Source organism: Capricornis sumatraensis, chromosome X (assembly GCF_032405125.1).
Source record: "Capricornis sumatraensis isolate serow.1 chromosome X, serow.2, whole genome shotgun sequence".
NCBI lineage: Eukaryota > Metazoa > Chordata > Mammalia > Artiodactyla > Bovidae > Capricornis > Capricornis sumatraensis.
The window spans coordinates 148,133,838-148,149,113 of NC_091092.1; the positions used below are offsets into that span (position 1 = coordinate 148,133,838).

At 54.4% G+C, this 15,276-nt stretch overlaps 1 protein-coding gene across 1 annotated transcript in view; it reads left to right on the plus strand.

The window, feature by feature from the left end:
• Positions 1 to 640: 640 nt before the first annotated feature.
• PRKX (protein kinase cAMP-dependent X-linked catalytic subunit) overlaps positions 641 to 15,276 on the plus strand; it is a 57,172-nt gene continuing 42,536 nt past the window's right edge. The window contains exon 1 of the mRNA XM_068963341.1: positions 641 to 773. Coding sequence (XP_068819442.1) covers positions 641 to 773 — 133 coding nt within the window. The remainder of the gene's footprint in view (positions 774 to 15,276) is intronic.

The window sequence follows — 15,276 nt, forward strand, 5'->3', positions numbered from 1 at the left end:
TGGCTAGCGGAGGCGCGGCCAACGGGGGCGGGTCATAGGGGAATATATATTAGGAAGGGGTGTGGCTTAGCAGAGGAGGGCGGGGCTGAGGCGGGCCATAGGCCAACTAAGTAGGAAGGGGCGTGGCTAGGGGAGGCGCGGCCAGCCGAGGCGGGTGCACGCCCTAGCCGCGCGCGCAGGGTCGGGGCCGGCGCCCGGGGCGGGCGCAGGGAGCGCGCTCGCGGCCCCGCCCAGCCCGCTTCCGCTGGCTCTTCCCTCCTTCGGAGCAGCGCGCTCGCAGCGGCCGGCGTTAGGGGCGGCGCTCGCGTGCCCCGAGGAATGCACGCGCAGCCCGGCGCCCGCGGCCTCCGGGACCCCGCCTCGCTGCCACCGCCGCCGCCGCCGCCGCCGCGCGCCCGGGCCGCGCCCCCGCCGCCCCTGAAGGTCGGGGGCTGCTCCCCCCAGCCGCCCCTGCACTGAGCGCCGCGCCGCGCCGCGCCTTTGTCCCCGGCGTGCTCGGCCACCTCCCGGGACGCTCATGGCGGGGCCCGGCTGATGCCGCCGCCTCCGCGCCGCCCTCCGAGGCTGCGTCCGCAGGAGCCCGGCCCCGCGCGGACCCCTCCCCGCGCCCCGCGCTCCCCGGGACCTCTGCGCGCTCCACATGGAGGCGCGCGCCCTGGCCGAGGCGGACGCCGCCGGCCCCCAAGAAGGACCCGCGGAGCCCACCGCGGGCGCGCCCGAGCCTGAGCCTCTCGCCTACCGGCCGGACGACTTCCACATGCGGGCCACCGTGGGTGAGTTCTCTGCGCCGCTGCCGCCCCCGGGGGGGACTCGGGCCCGCACACAAAAGGGTCGCGTGCGCTCGCCCCTCCAGCACCGGCTCCCGGGGCGCACCCTGCTGGCGCGGTCTCTCCCCGCCTGCCTACGCGGGGCTCCCCGAGCGCCCCTACACTTGGAGGGCTTTCTCCCCCGCGACGCCCCTGGTCTTGGAGAGCCTTCCCTCTCTCCCGATCGTCCAAACTCTCTTTATTTACATCTCTCCCCACCTCCCAGCCCCCCAGAGGCCCCCCTCCCCCGCATCCTCCCCCTTGTCTGGACTGCGCCCCACGTCCCGAGCGCTCCTCGATTTAGAGGACCTCTCCTGCTTGGTCCTTAAGAGCCGCCCCAGCTGCGGGCACTCTCAGGATCTTTCAAAGTCTCTTTATGGGGATTTCCCGCCCGGTACACCCCCCCCCCCCCCCCCAGCAACCATCCCCTTCTCTGAACTCTCTTCCCCCACCCCGCCCCTTGAGATCTCGTCTCCCCACCTGCGGGCGCACTCTCCAGATCTTTCAAAGTCTCTTTATTGAGATCCCCCCCACACACATACACACCGCGGGGTGCCCCCCAGCAACCATCTCCTTGTCTGGCCGCCCTCACCACCGCCCCCCCCCCCCAACCCCGACGTCACAAAGCCTGCCGGGGATTAATTCACACTGGTGGTCTCGCGCGGGCCCTCCCCACCCCGCCCCCCACCGGGGCCGGGACTCTTGGGCACACAGGCAGCGTCCGTAGACACACCTGCCGATGCCAGCTTGGTCAGGGTCCCCGTCCCCTGTCCAGCGTCAGGATGCTCCCGCTTGGACTTTAGAATTCTGGAGTGCCCCCGTGGCGTTCTGGGGGGAGGTTCCTTACATCGCAGTTCTTTTCCTGTGTGCATTTGACCATCTGGGGTGGCCCGTGGAGTTTTGGGGGGCAGTGGACGGCATTGGAAGTAGACAACAGCAGACTACACGTTTCGTTACATCGTGGTACTTTTCCTGTGTACCTTTGAAACTTGGCATTTCTTTTTTTTTTTTTTTTTTAATGCAACACTAACTTTCCACCTCCACCTTTGTACCTGACCACTCCTACGCAACTGAATAGGTAAAGTGTCCGGGTCCCTGGGCACCTTGGTCCCCAGACATGTTGGTTTCTGGAGTCCACCCTTGAGTGCTTAGAATGTCCCAACCCCACAAGGCCGCTTCATTCAGCCCCGGGGGCTCAAGCCAGCCTGTGACTTCTTGACAACTCTTTGTGGCTAAGGGCCTTGTGCCTATCTGTCCCTCTTTTGCCTTTTTCATATTGTTGTGGGGTTGTGGAGAGACGAGAATACTGGAGTGGTTGGCCAGTGAAGATCAGGGGAGCCTGGTGTGCTGCAGTCCATGGGGTCACCCCCAAACAGTCAGACGTGACTTAGCAACTTGACACCCACCACCATCACCACCCTCTTTTTCAAGGGAGGAAGCACTGAGTTCAGGGTCATGCTTGAGGCTTCATAAGACCAAAGGGCACAGCCAGAGTGGCCTTGAAACTTCCCGTTTTTTCTGTAACCTCTTGGCCATGTGAGGTCAGCAGTGAGGAAGGGGTCCCCAAGAAGCCTGGTTTGGGATAGAGTGAATGAATGGCACCCTCCGTCTGTCCTGCCGTTCACCTCCTGTCCCTGTCTGCCCGGTTCTTCTCTTGCTCCTTCCATCTTCTCTGTCTCTGTCTGTCCCTCCCTCTCAATTTCATCTCTGTCCCGTTTTCACTCTCTCTGTGCCTCTCACCTTGTCTGTCTTCTCTCTCTCTCTCTCTGTCTCTGTCATCCTCCCTCTGGGGCACTCCGCTGGGCTGATTTAAGAAGCTGCCCGTGTTTGTGTGTGTTTTTTTTTTCCAGGGCAGCAGAGGAGGTGAGAAACCCCAGATGGTGGGCGGGCGGCAGCCACCACCACCCCCCACCCCACCACTAGCTGTAAAACATACATCAATAATGGAAAGTTGGTGGAGGCCCTGCCGGCCCCTTGGCACACAGCTCTGGCAATTGGATCTGTATGGGGCACTGAAGCCAGTCTCCTGAAAGATGCCAGGGCGTCTGGCGGGGCCCCCCGGGGGCAGGTGGGTGGACTGCGGCCCGTGACGTAGCCTAGTGTCTGCAGTCCCCTGGGGACACTGTGGGCGCTTGCCTGGTGGGCATGGGGAGCCCCGATGAGTCATCTGGTCCTTAAAAATAAGAGCGTCACTGCTTCTGGGGACGGAGTGGGGCCAGGTAGGGTAAGACGAGCTCTCCTTGCCTCTCTTAATGAAGAAGATGCTTGTGTTCAAGGATAACTTCCTGTGGGTTCCAAGGGTATGAAGGGAGAGCCAGGTCATCCATATTCAGGATGTTGGATTAGCTCAGGTGTGGGACCAGGGTGTGTGTGTGTGTGTGTGTCACTTCGGAGCTTTGCTGACTTTTTAAAGTTTATTTATTTTTTTAATGAAGGATAATTGCTTGAAAAAATTTTGTTGTTTTCTGTCAAACCTCAACATGAATCAGCCATTGGTATACTGCTGACTTTTTGTTTTGAAATCACCTTTTGGCAATACCTTTTTCTTTAATGTTAGAAGATTTGTGTGAGAGAATCTTTTAACATTAAAGGCACGGCCTGAGATGCTAAGAAACTCAGAATAAGCTTGAAAAAGTCCTAACTCCTCCGGAGGTGTCACAGTTTCCAGTAACTTGATATCATAAGGTGTCCCGGACAAAAGTGAGAGGCCGCCTGCTGTTAGAATGCAGTCCAGACTAGCCTGCTGTCTCTTCATCCTAAGTTTCCACTCGGGGAAACTGCAGTTTCCCTTTTCACTGCTCACGGACCCATGCCTCACCAGCCCCCATCACAGACAGGCTCCCCTGGTGTCTATGAACTGTCTGTGTGCACTCTTCCAGCTGAGAAAGGCCTTTCTGCAGGACATGAAAGGAGCCCACACACAAAACACAAACTAACCGCTCCCACAAGCCTCTCAGCCATTATCACAGGCCCCACCCCCTCGGAAACTTCCAGAATGAGTTAGCGTGGCCGGACCCGTTCCCCAGCCTGAATGGGTCACTTGCTCTGTTGTGTCCGACTCTCTGCAGCCTCATGGACTGTAGCCCGCCAGGCTCCTCTGTCCCTGGGGATCCTCCAGGCAGGAGTACTGCAGTGAGTTGCCACTCCCTTCTCCAAGGGGATCTTCCCGACCCAGGGGTTGAACCCGGGTCTCCTGCATTGGCAGGCAGAATCGTTACCAACTGAGCCACCACCCTGAAGGGTGTATTAGAGCCCTGGCCTCACACAGTGAGGCATTTTCAACTGGCCGCATGGCCACTCCCGTCGGTCAGCTTTTCTATTTTTTTACAGTGCACTTTTTTTTTTTTTTTCTATCTTTTCCTTTTGCCTGTGAGCTGAGCCCTGGGGGAGTGACCTGTGGGACTGAATTTCTAACTCACCATCCCCCAGGGATGGTTGTGATGACGTTTGATCTCTCAGTGCAGGTGGAACTTTGCAGGTGGGGCACAGGTGTGCTTATGCCAGATTTAGCAAGAAAAAAGGGGCCAGGGCTTCTCAGATGGTGGGACACCCCTCTCCGCCCCCCTGCCTCCCCGCTGCTGGGCAGAGGGACTGTGACCTCAGAAGCCAGCTGGCAGCAGATGGCCCAGTTCATGGGGAGGCGACAACATCTTGGAGAGCTTGACTAAGGAGGACAGTCAGTGAGCACTCAGTGATCAGATGCTCTTGTTCTGTGCTCCGGGATAAACCCTCTCTGGGAAACTGTCCAGAATTGTTGACTAGTTCTCCATGAATTCAAAGAGCTTGGAAGAAAGCTTAGCTTGTATTGGTGAAAAATCTCACCAAGGGCATTTTTCTTTCTTTATTTTAAAAATGTTTATTTATTTGGTGGTGCCAGGTCTTAGCTGTGGCTCGTGGGATCTAGTCCCCCGACCAGGGAGCGAACTTGGGCCCCCTGCATTGGGAGTGTGGCGTCTTATCCACTGGACTACCACGGAAGTCCATGAAGGGCATTTTTTAAAGGGCTTGGAGCGTCGGGGGTGGGGTGGGGTACCATCTTGGCTAAGCCGATTTCCTGGATTGGGAAACTCAGGCTCAGTTACAGCAGGAATGGTTTGCAGCCATGCTTGATTTCTTGCCGTGAGCAAGAAATGTTTTGGAATAATTGTAGGCGCGCAGGGGATTTCCAAAACCCACACCTAGACTCGTGTATCAATCACAAAGCTTTCCCTCCTGTGACATCTTCTTTAGCTATCATATGATATCAAAACGAGGATGTTGGCTGTACACATGGCTCTAATTAAAGTAGATAAGCAGCAAGGACCTGCTGTCCAGCACAGGGAACTCTGCTCAATCCTCTGTAATAACCTTGTGGTCACCAGGGGGAAGGATGGGGAAGGGATAGTCAGGGAGTCTGGGATGGACATGGGCACACTGCTGGATTTAACATGGAGAACCAGCAAGGACCTGCTGTCCAGCACAGGGAACTCTGCTCAATCCTCTGTAATAACCTTGTGGTCACCAGGGGGAAGGATGGGGAAGGGATAGTCAGGGAGTCTGGGATGGACATGGGCACACTGCTGGATTTAACATGGAGAACCAGCAAGGACCTGCTGTCCAGCACAGGGAACTCTGCTCAATCCTCTGTAATAACCTTGTGGTCACCAGGGGGAAGGATGGGGAAGGGATAGTCAGGGAGTCTGGGATGGACATGGACACACTGCTGCATTTAACATGGAGAACCAGCAAGGACCTGCTGTCCAGCACAGGGAACTCTGCTCAATGTCATGTGGCCGACTGGATGGGAGGGGAGTTTGGGGGAGAGTGGATACACATGTATGTACGGCTGAGCCCCTTTGCTGTCCACCTGAAACTGTCCCAACATTGTTGATCGGCTATATTCCAGTATAAAATACTAAGCTTTTTATCTTTTATTTTTTTTAGAAAACGAACCAGGATGTTGGAATGGGTTCCATATCGTGTTGAGAGAGCATAGCCCCGATCACTGTGCCCACTTTTCATGGAAGCCCTTTTGAGTGTGTGAGAACGGGGTGTGTGTGTGTGTGTGTGTGTGTGTGTGTGTGTGTGTGTAACTCATTCCCTGATCACGGGAGTGTGCTCACATCTGACTTTTTGTGTGTTTGTTTGTTCTAGCGTAGCGTCACACTGTCAGAAAGCCGTGTGTTCTTACGATCTGAGAGTCCTTCCGTAGTGAATAATTAAACCCGTACTCTTCTCTCTTACGATTGTTTTCCTCTCAGCTGCTACGCCTCTTGGTTCCCCAGAATCGACCCTAATCTTTCTCTCCCTCCCACGTGGACGTTCCCTCCCACGTTCTGCTCCCAAACCACAACACAAACATAACCTCCGTGGCCGGTGGAATCCCGACGGGCGAGATCTCCCGTGCTGGTGAAGCGACTCCTTGTCCGGGCGGTGTTGACAGGAGCTGCCGTTAGGAGGGAATGTGGTTTCAGGTGCCACGATACCGTCTGTGTGCACCTTTTAATCTTAACTCACCTTGCGTGGGTGCGGAGGATACTTTCATCCTGGGAGCATCACGGCAACCTCGCAACTTAGGTAAAGGACCAGAAAAGAATATTGCTTCTTACAGAAGTCCTGTAGGCTCTTTGTCCTCATTAAAAAAAAAAAAAGTTTATTTATTTATTTTTTTACTCTTTGGGCATGCTGTGTGGCTTGTGGGAACTTAGTTCCCTGACCAGGGATCGAACCTGTACCCCACCGTGTTGGAAGCATGACGTCTTGACCCCTAGACCACCAGGGAAGGCTCTGTTTCTTTTTTAAAGACTGCAGTGACATTGATGTAACGTGAAAGGAACTGTTTTCAAGGGAACCGTCCACTGGCCTTTTGCATATTCACAGAGTTGTGTGACCCTCGCCTCTGTGAGGTTGCAGAACGTTTTTGTCCCCCGCAAAGGCGACTCTCTCGCAGCCATCCCCACTCCCCACCGAAGCTATCTCTTGCTCTTCCGGCTGCTGAGAACCCCGTCTGCTGTCTGTCTCCACGGTTTTGCCTGTTCCGTGTTGTCATCCTCGCAAGGACTCTGCATTCTCAGCTTCCATCTCCGCGGGGCAGGGCCTTTGTAAACTTTTCATCTCCAAGGGTTGTAGCTCAGCGCATAAAGAAGCCACCTGCTGATGCAGGAGACCCGGCTTCGATCCCTGGGTCGGGAAGATTCCCCTGGAGAAGGAAATGGCAACCCACTCCAGTATTCCTGCCTGGAGCATCCCATGGACGGAGGAGCCCGGTGGGCTACAGTCCGTGGGGTTGCCAAGAGTCAGACCTGACTGAGCGACTGACAGTTTGCTTCAAGAGAAGCCTGGGAGGTGCAGAGGTGATGGTTCCCTGCTCGGGAGAAAGAAAAGGAAAACTGGCCCGAGGAGAGAAAACTTCGGGAGGGGAGGGCCATCCGGGAGTAGAAATGTGCAACGAAAATCAATCGCATTGTCATTCTCACTTGCGGAAGGACGGAGGCAGGGATGCGTTAACAACCCACAGGTGCGGCCACACGAAACCTCTGGTCCTGAGTAGGCTACACCCTCGGCCACGGACACACACGAAAATTACGTCCCCTCACAGTGGGACCTTACCTTGAAACAGGGTCCCTGCAGACGTGATGAACTGAAGGGTCTGAGATGAGGTTCCTCCTGGATGGGGGTGGCCCTAAACCCCAGTGACAGGGTCCTTATAAGACACACAGAGGAGAGACACGGACGCAGAGGAGAACCCATGTGGAGGCGGAGGCAGAGACGGGAGGGAGGCGGCCACCAGCCCAGGGACGCACGCCTGGAGCCCCCGGAGGCTGGAAGAGGCGGGGAGGACCCTCCCCTGGAGCCTCTGCAGGGAGCCCAGCCCTGGGACCCCCTGACCTCAGACGTCTGGTCTCCAGGGCTGGGGGAGGGTGGATTGTGTGGTTGTTAAGCCCCCACATTGTAGGCGCCCCGGGAAGCTCATACAACTCCCAGAGAGGACTGCAGAGTTGCTTTCTTCATGACTTTGGAGCTTGGTCTGTGAATAATGGGTTGGCCTAAAATCCTTGGAGGTCGAGGACCCCTGGTTCCATGTCAGATGCGTGTTTTCCAAGGTTATTGTTATCCCACACAGAAGATGTCTGAAGCCAGAACGCCCGTCACTCAGTCGTGTCCGACTCTTTGTGACCCCGTGGACTGTAGCCCGCCAGGCTATCTCTTTCCATGGCAAGAATGCTGGAGTGGGTTGCTGTTTACTTCTCCAGGGGGATCTTCCCTACCCAGGGATCGAATCCGCGTCCCTGACGTCTCCTGCACGGGCAGCTGGATGCTTTAGCACTACGGCCACCTGGGGAAGCCCCTTCAGAAGATGAGGCGTCTCTCATTCACTGCCGGGCAGAGCTCCATGGGGCAGGGTCTCCACCAGCTTCCCATGTGGTCAGGCCAGCGGGTACCATCTTGAATCCATGCCGACCTTGGTGTCTTGGTGGGGCATGGGCCCACCAGGAACACCATCCATGGGGTATCTTATCAGCAACACAGATCAGCTTCTCACAGTTCTGGAGGCTGGAAGTTCAAAGTCAGGGTGGTTGGATTTTGCTCGGAGCTGTCTCCTAAAAAATGGTAATCCCTTCCTCGTGAATTATTCTCAGCTTCATCCCGTCCCAGAGAGCCACCTCAAGACACCATCACGTGTCCGTGTGGGTGGGTGGGTGTGTGTGTGGGTGGGTGGTGTTTGGACTTCTGCCTGAGCGTTTTGAAGGGACGTGCACATTTAGTCCGTAAGACTGGGATTGACCTACCTTCCCTTGAGGTCAAAGGTTGACCTGCCTTTGGGGCTACAGGTGGCTGTCTCCAGTAACACCATCAAGTTGCCATGTCCTAGAATCCTCCCACGGAGAAGGCGACGGCACCCCACTCCAGTCCTCTTGCCTGGAAAATCCCATGGATGAGGGAGCCTGGAAGGCTGCAGTCCATGGGGTCGCTGAGGGTCGGACACGACTGAGCGACTTCACTTTCACTTCCATGCATTGGAGAAGGACATGGCAGCCCACTCCAGTGTTCTTGCCTGGAGAATCTCAGGGACGGGGGAGCCTGGTGGGCTGGCGTCTATGGGGTCGCACAGAGTCGGACACAACTGAAGCGACTTAGCAGCAGCAGCAGCCGCAGAATCCTCCCGGGAGAACACCTGTCCCCCTGGGGCTGGGGACAAAGCCTCCTTGACCCCCTCCTGGGTCATCCATGTACATCAGGACACGGTGGGTGATGCTGATGTCAGCCTTGCTTCTCGGGTGGGGACCACCGAGGAGGTCAAGTCCGTCTCTAAGGTAAGGGCCAGAACAGTCTGTGACCCAGGCGTGACCATCCCCTCCCTGGGTCACTTGACCCTTGTACCCATCTTGTCCTTCCTGTTGGGGAGAGAAGAGAAAAGGAAAAAAAAAAAAAAAAAGCCACATTCGCGATTCTCAGGAAACCTTCCTCATTCGCTTTGGGCATCACGCTGTGGGGCTTTCCTGGTATTTTCCCCAAGTTGTTTTTTTTTTAGACACCCACATGTCACCACCCTCAGAGCATTCGAAAACGTTTCCCTTTGTCCTCCTTTCGTTGAAACTGCAAGTGCTTTTTCTTGCCGGGAAGAACCAGTCAATACTGGGAAAAAGCAAGGCTCACTTTTTTGGGAGCTCCGGTCTCAGGGAAGACCACAAGCATCTCCCTGGATTTTTCACAGAGGTCTCTGGGAGGAAAGTGAGATGACCAGGGCGTTTCGGGGTGTCCTCCCCAGACGCTCAGGATGTGAGCTGATTGGGGTTTGCGGTGAGAGACAGAGAGAAGAAGGAAGTGTCATCTCTGGGGTCTCCTCTCCTGAGGACATGTAGACAGGCTCTCCTGGATTAGAGCTCCACCCTAAGGACATGCTTACTCCTTAGAGGTCTCATCTCCATTTACCGTCCCACCAGGATGGTGAATCGTGTCCGACTCTTTTGCAAAAGTGAGAGTGTTCGTCACTCAGTGGCAAGCAACTCTTTGCAGCCCCCTGGACTGTAGCCCACTGGGCTCCTCTGCGGGATTCCCCAGGCAAGAATCCCGGAGTGGGTTGCCATGCCCTCCTCCAGGGGATCGTCCCAAGCCAGAAATCGAACCTGAGTCTCCCGATTCGCAGGCAGATTTTTCACCATCTGAGCCACTGGGGAAAGTCTTGGGACAGTTTAAGACCCTTCGCAGCCAAATAAATAAATACTTAAAAAAAAAAAAAAAGAAAAGCTCTTCCTTACGACGAATGGGAAAGACCAAAAGATGGGGCTGGAGGTGGGCACGTGTGCCCAGGGGGGAAGGTATTCATGACCATGTGAGGCTGTCAGGCTGTATCGGAGTGTCCACCACTAATTGCCACCTCCACCAGGCAGGCTGTTTCCTGGTGCTGGACAAGCAGAACCAGTTCTGAATGTTACAGGAGGGCCCCAGCCCCAGGACTGCTCCTGGATAAGACGCAAAACCTTCCCTTCGAGGAGGAGCTTCTGGCTCCGGGATGCGCCTTTAGACACGCAGCTCTGAGCCACTGGTCTCCGAGCGGGGAGGTCGGGCGGGCAGCCGTGTGGAATCCCAGAAACTGCGCTCGTATCCATATCCACCTGGGCGGCGGAGACGCGGGTGATGGAGGGGAGGCTTTTTCGCGAGGAGCCTTTAGAGTGTCGCTCGGTTGAACATCACGAGTCCATTTACTTCCCTTTTTTGGGGTAAGCTTTGTTCAGTCGGGAAGTCCTGTCTGACCCCATGGACTACAGCACCGCAGGCTTCCCAGTCGTTCAGTGTCTCCCTGAGTTTACTAAACTCATGTCCATCGGCAGACTTGGTAGGCTGTTTTTGTTTTTCTGAGGTTACCCTTCAAAGAATAACAAAACCAACACTACAGATACTTCTGTATTTCTGTGTCAGTACTTCAGTCGTGTCTCACTCTTTCCGACCTCCTGGACTATGGCCCACCAGGCTCCTCTGTCCATGGGTTTCTCCAGGCATTCCCTTCTCCAGGGGATCTTCCCGACCCAGGGATCGAACCCCAGTCTCCTGCCTTTGCAGGTGGATCCTTTATGGTCTGAGTCACAAGGGAAATTAATGAATGCTTGTGAGCTACTCTGAATTGCAGAAATAGCCTCCCCCACATTTCAGGGCTGGGATCTCCGACGCTTTGGTGGATTGGGTAGACAGAATGCTGCATTTTTTTTTTTGCTAAATTCCTGAAGCTGAAGCTCCAATCCTTTGGCCACCTGATGCGGAGAGCTGACTCACTGGAAAAGACCCTGATGCTGGGAAAGATGGAAGGCAGGAGGAGAAGGGGACGATAGAGGATGAGATGGCTGGATGGCATCACCGACACGATGGACATGAGTGTGTGATGGACGGGGAGCTGGTGATGGACAGGGAGGCCTGGCGTGCTGCAGTCCACGGGGTCGCAGAGTCGGACTGAGTGACTGAACTGAACTGAAGAGACATTTCTAAGTATGAGGTGAGGAATGATCAGCTTGACTTTGTCTGATAATCTGCAAACAGTACATTAACATAGGTGAGTCCACACCTGTTTTCCGAAGGCATACCCAAGAGAGAAGCACCAATAAAGTCTAGTGGCGAGTCAGCCAGCAGATGAAATACTTCACTTCAAGTGCATCTCTGTCCAAGAGCCGGGGGACTGGGCAGGTGGTCAGGAAGGAAACACAGTGTGCTTGTTAACCTTGTATGAGAAATGGGGTTCAGTTCCGTGTTGCTGGTTTCTGCTGCTCTCTGAGTTCTCTCCAGATGGTTCGTGTGGACACTTGCTTGATGAGGCAGCTCATCGCGGGGGAGGGCTTTGGAGGGAAGCCTCCCTGGGGTTCCTGTGAAAAGGCGGACGATGACGTGAACGGATGGCTTCACCCCGCTGGCTCCTTCTCTGGGGAGCCTCTCCTTGGAACAAAGGGGCCAGCACATGGGAGGCTGGGTGTGGCCAGCGGGGCTCGGCTGCAGAGAAAGCCGGCCTTTGTAGTGGTGAGGGCGCCCAGAGTCTGAGTGAGGGACAGATGGAAGCAGGGCTCTGCGGGTGTGTGTGTGTGTGTGTGTGTGTGCACACATGCACGCGCGCGTGCTTAGCCCTGGGCCTTGCAGGAAGCAGGGAAGAGGTGGATTGTGAACCAGCTTATGTTTGGGAGCAATTCCTTCCCCCTCAAAAAAAAAAAAGTTATTTAGTTCAGGTTGAAAACTTCTCACCAACATCAGTTCAGTTCAGTCGCTCAGTCGTGTCTGACTCTGCGACCCCGTGGACTGCAGCCCGCCAGGCCTCCCTGTCCATCACCAACTCCTGGAGCTTGCTCAAACTCATGTCCATCGAGTCGGTGATGCCATCCAGCCATCTCATCCTCTGTCATCCCCTTCTCCTCCTGCCCTCAATCTTCCCCAGCATCAGGGTCTCTTCCAGTGAGTCAGCTCTTCGCCTCAGGACCTTTTGTATAACACAGGGAACTCCGCTCCATACTCTATAATAACCTTATGGTTTCCAGGGGGAAGGGATAGTCAGGGAGTTTGGGATGGACATGGACACACTGCTGTGTTTAACGTGGGAAACTACAGTTTCATTTTTTGGAAATTCTACTTGAGTGACAGTTTCCATTTATCCTTAACACCTTCATTAAAAAAAAAAAAAATTAGCAAATTTACCCGTTATTTAAAAAAAAAAAAAAAAAACTCCACCAAGGAGTCAGAGGGTTATGTGGATGCTTGAATGAAAATAGTTCCTGTTGGGATGTGATTTTACTCACAAAGATGTTCATTTACTTGATCCTCCAAAAGGTTACTTAGCTTTTTTTTTGATAACAGATTTTGGGGTATTGTGTTGACTCAGTTGTGGTATTCCTAGTTTTTTTTTTAAGGACTCTTCATAGTGTTCTCCCAGAAGCCTGTTTCTAAGAGGTGTCCATTTCGGGACAATTGGCCTGGTTTCCTTTAAAAGCAAAAGTAAAAATGCCCGGGACGACTGCTTTTGACATCGCCCTTAGGGTCGCCGTCTAGCCCCTGGGATGCTGTTCACGGTTGGGTGTGCGGTTGGGTGCACTTGGCTCTCAACCTCCTGGGTAAGGTCTGCCTTTGTGCAGGAAGAAAGCGGTTGCTTTTAATTGTCCAGCGATTTCGTGGGTTCTTCTTTTTGCCCACATGAGTTGGAGCACACACACCCGTCTACGTAGGAAGGTTTCTGGCCAAGGGCCGGGAAGGGGGGACCCTTCTGGCTGTTGAAAACACTCCGGTTCTTTGCATGTTGACAAATAACTGGATGAAAGCTGAGGCCCACTGCCTCTTAGGACGGGAAACCCATGCTCTGTTCTGGGACTCAGTGCCTGGCTTGACTGTTGAGTCAGCTCGAAGGTAGTTCCCAGGTGTGTGTGTGTGTGTGTGAAAGTTGCCCAGTCATGTCTGCCTCTTTGCAACCCCATGGACTGTACAGTCCATGGAATTCTCCAGGCCAGAATACTGGAGTGGGTAGCCTTTCCCTTCTCCAGGGGGATCTTTCCAACCCAGGGATCGAATCCCAGTCTCCCGCATCGCAGGCGGATTCTTTCCCGGCTGAGCCACCAGGGAAGTTCCCAGGTAGACAGTCCCAAACCTGCCTTGGAAGGTGGTTTGTATTTATCCCTTCAGAACGTCTTAGTTCGGAAGCAGTGTGACCTCTCAGGGTCGGGATTCCAGGCTGCTGCATTCGCAGCCCAGAAAAGACGCCAGTGAATGATGGCAGCCCAGCCCAGGAACCACCCAGCCACACTGAGAGCAGGTGGATTATTGAAGGAAGGCAGATTGACAGGCGGGCTGTGGAGACGGAGTGACCAGCTTTTATTAGGACTCTTGAGGAATGGCTGGGGTGGTCCTAGGGGTAACATATCCACCTGCCACGCAGGAGACCTGGGCTCAATCCCTGGGTGGGGAAGATCCCCTGGAGAAGGGCCTGGCAGCCCACTCCAGGATTCTTGCTTGGAGAATCCCATGGACAGAGGAGCCTGGTGGGGCTACAGTCCCCAGGGTCGCAAAGAGTCAGACACGACTGAGCGAACAGCACGTACTTTCGGTAAACTTGAGGAACGGAGATGTCATCTTTCAGCGGCTTTTTATTTGTTGCCGGCGTTGAACTTGACTTTCCCAGGTGGCTTGGCGTGGCGTCGCCCTTTGAAAACGGATCTCTGGCGTGTCCAGACTCCGCACCGACCCGCCGTGCCTGGGCTTGCAGAACAGTGTGTGTGTCCTGGGTGATGACTGCGTTCTCCGGCTCCAGCCGGGCCAGCCTCGGGCCGGGGGCGTTTGGAGACACACCACTGTTTGTCTTTCCTCACAGATGCACGGATCCCGTGGGCTTGCCCAGAACACGGTTTGCGTGCATTGGGCAAAAAGGAAGGCTGGGTGCTTACCCTAGTCTGGGGTCATGGGGGACTTTATTGTTTAATATGCTTCAGCATCTTTAAAAAAAAATCCCTCATTGATGTATTTATCTGACTGCACCAGGTCTTAGTTCTGGCATGCGAGCTCCTAGTCACGTGGCATCTGGTTCCCTGCAGTTGTTGTTTAGTTGTTAACGAGGGTCTGACAAACTGCAACCCCATGGACTGCAGCACGCCAGGCCTCCCTGTCCATCACCATCTCCCGGAGCTTGCTCAAACTCACTCTATCGAGTTGGTGATGCCACCCAACCATCTCATCCTCCGTTGTCCCCTTCTCCTCCTGCCCTCAATCTTTCAGCACCAGGGTCTTTTCAAATGAGTTAGTTCTATGCATCAAGTGGCCAAAGTGTTGGAGTTTCAGCTTCAGCATCAGTCCTTCTAATGAATATTCAGGACTGATCTCCTTTAGGATGGACTGGTTGGATCTCCTTGCAGTCCAAGGGACTCTCAAGAGTCTTCTCCAACACCACAGTTCAAAGGCATCAATTCTTCTGCGCTCGGCTTTCTTTATAGTCCAATTCTCACATCCGTACATGACCACTGGAAAACCACAGCTCTGACTAGACAGATCTTTGTTGGCAAAGTAATGTCTCTGCTTTTTAATACGCTGTCTAGGTTGGTCTTAGCTTTCCTTCCAAAGAGCAAGTGTCTTTTAATTTCATGGGTGCATTCAGCGTCCACAATGGTTTCAGGCCCCAAGAAAATAAAATCAGCCGCTATTTCCATTGTTTCCCCTTGTATTTGCTAGGAAGTGATGGGACCGGAATCCGTGATCTTAGTTTTTTGAATGTTGGCTTTTAAGCCAGCTTTTTCACTCTTAGTTCCCTGACCAGGGATCAAACCTGCATGTTAGAAGGCGACGTCTCAACCGGTGAAACACCAGGGAAGTCCTTTTTCTCGCCTCCTTAACAGGAGAAGACAAGCAACCTAACTGTGATCGGTATGTTGACGACTGTCCGAGATATGAAGACAGCAGAAGGCTTGAGATCTCGGAACGGACGAAGAATTCAGGGAACCTAAGAGATGATAAAAACCAAGAGGGGAACTTGAGAGGAATT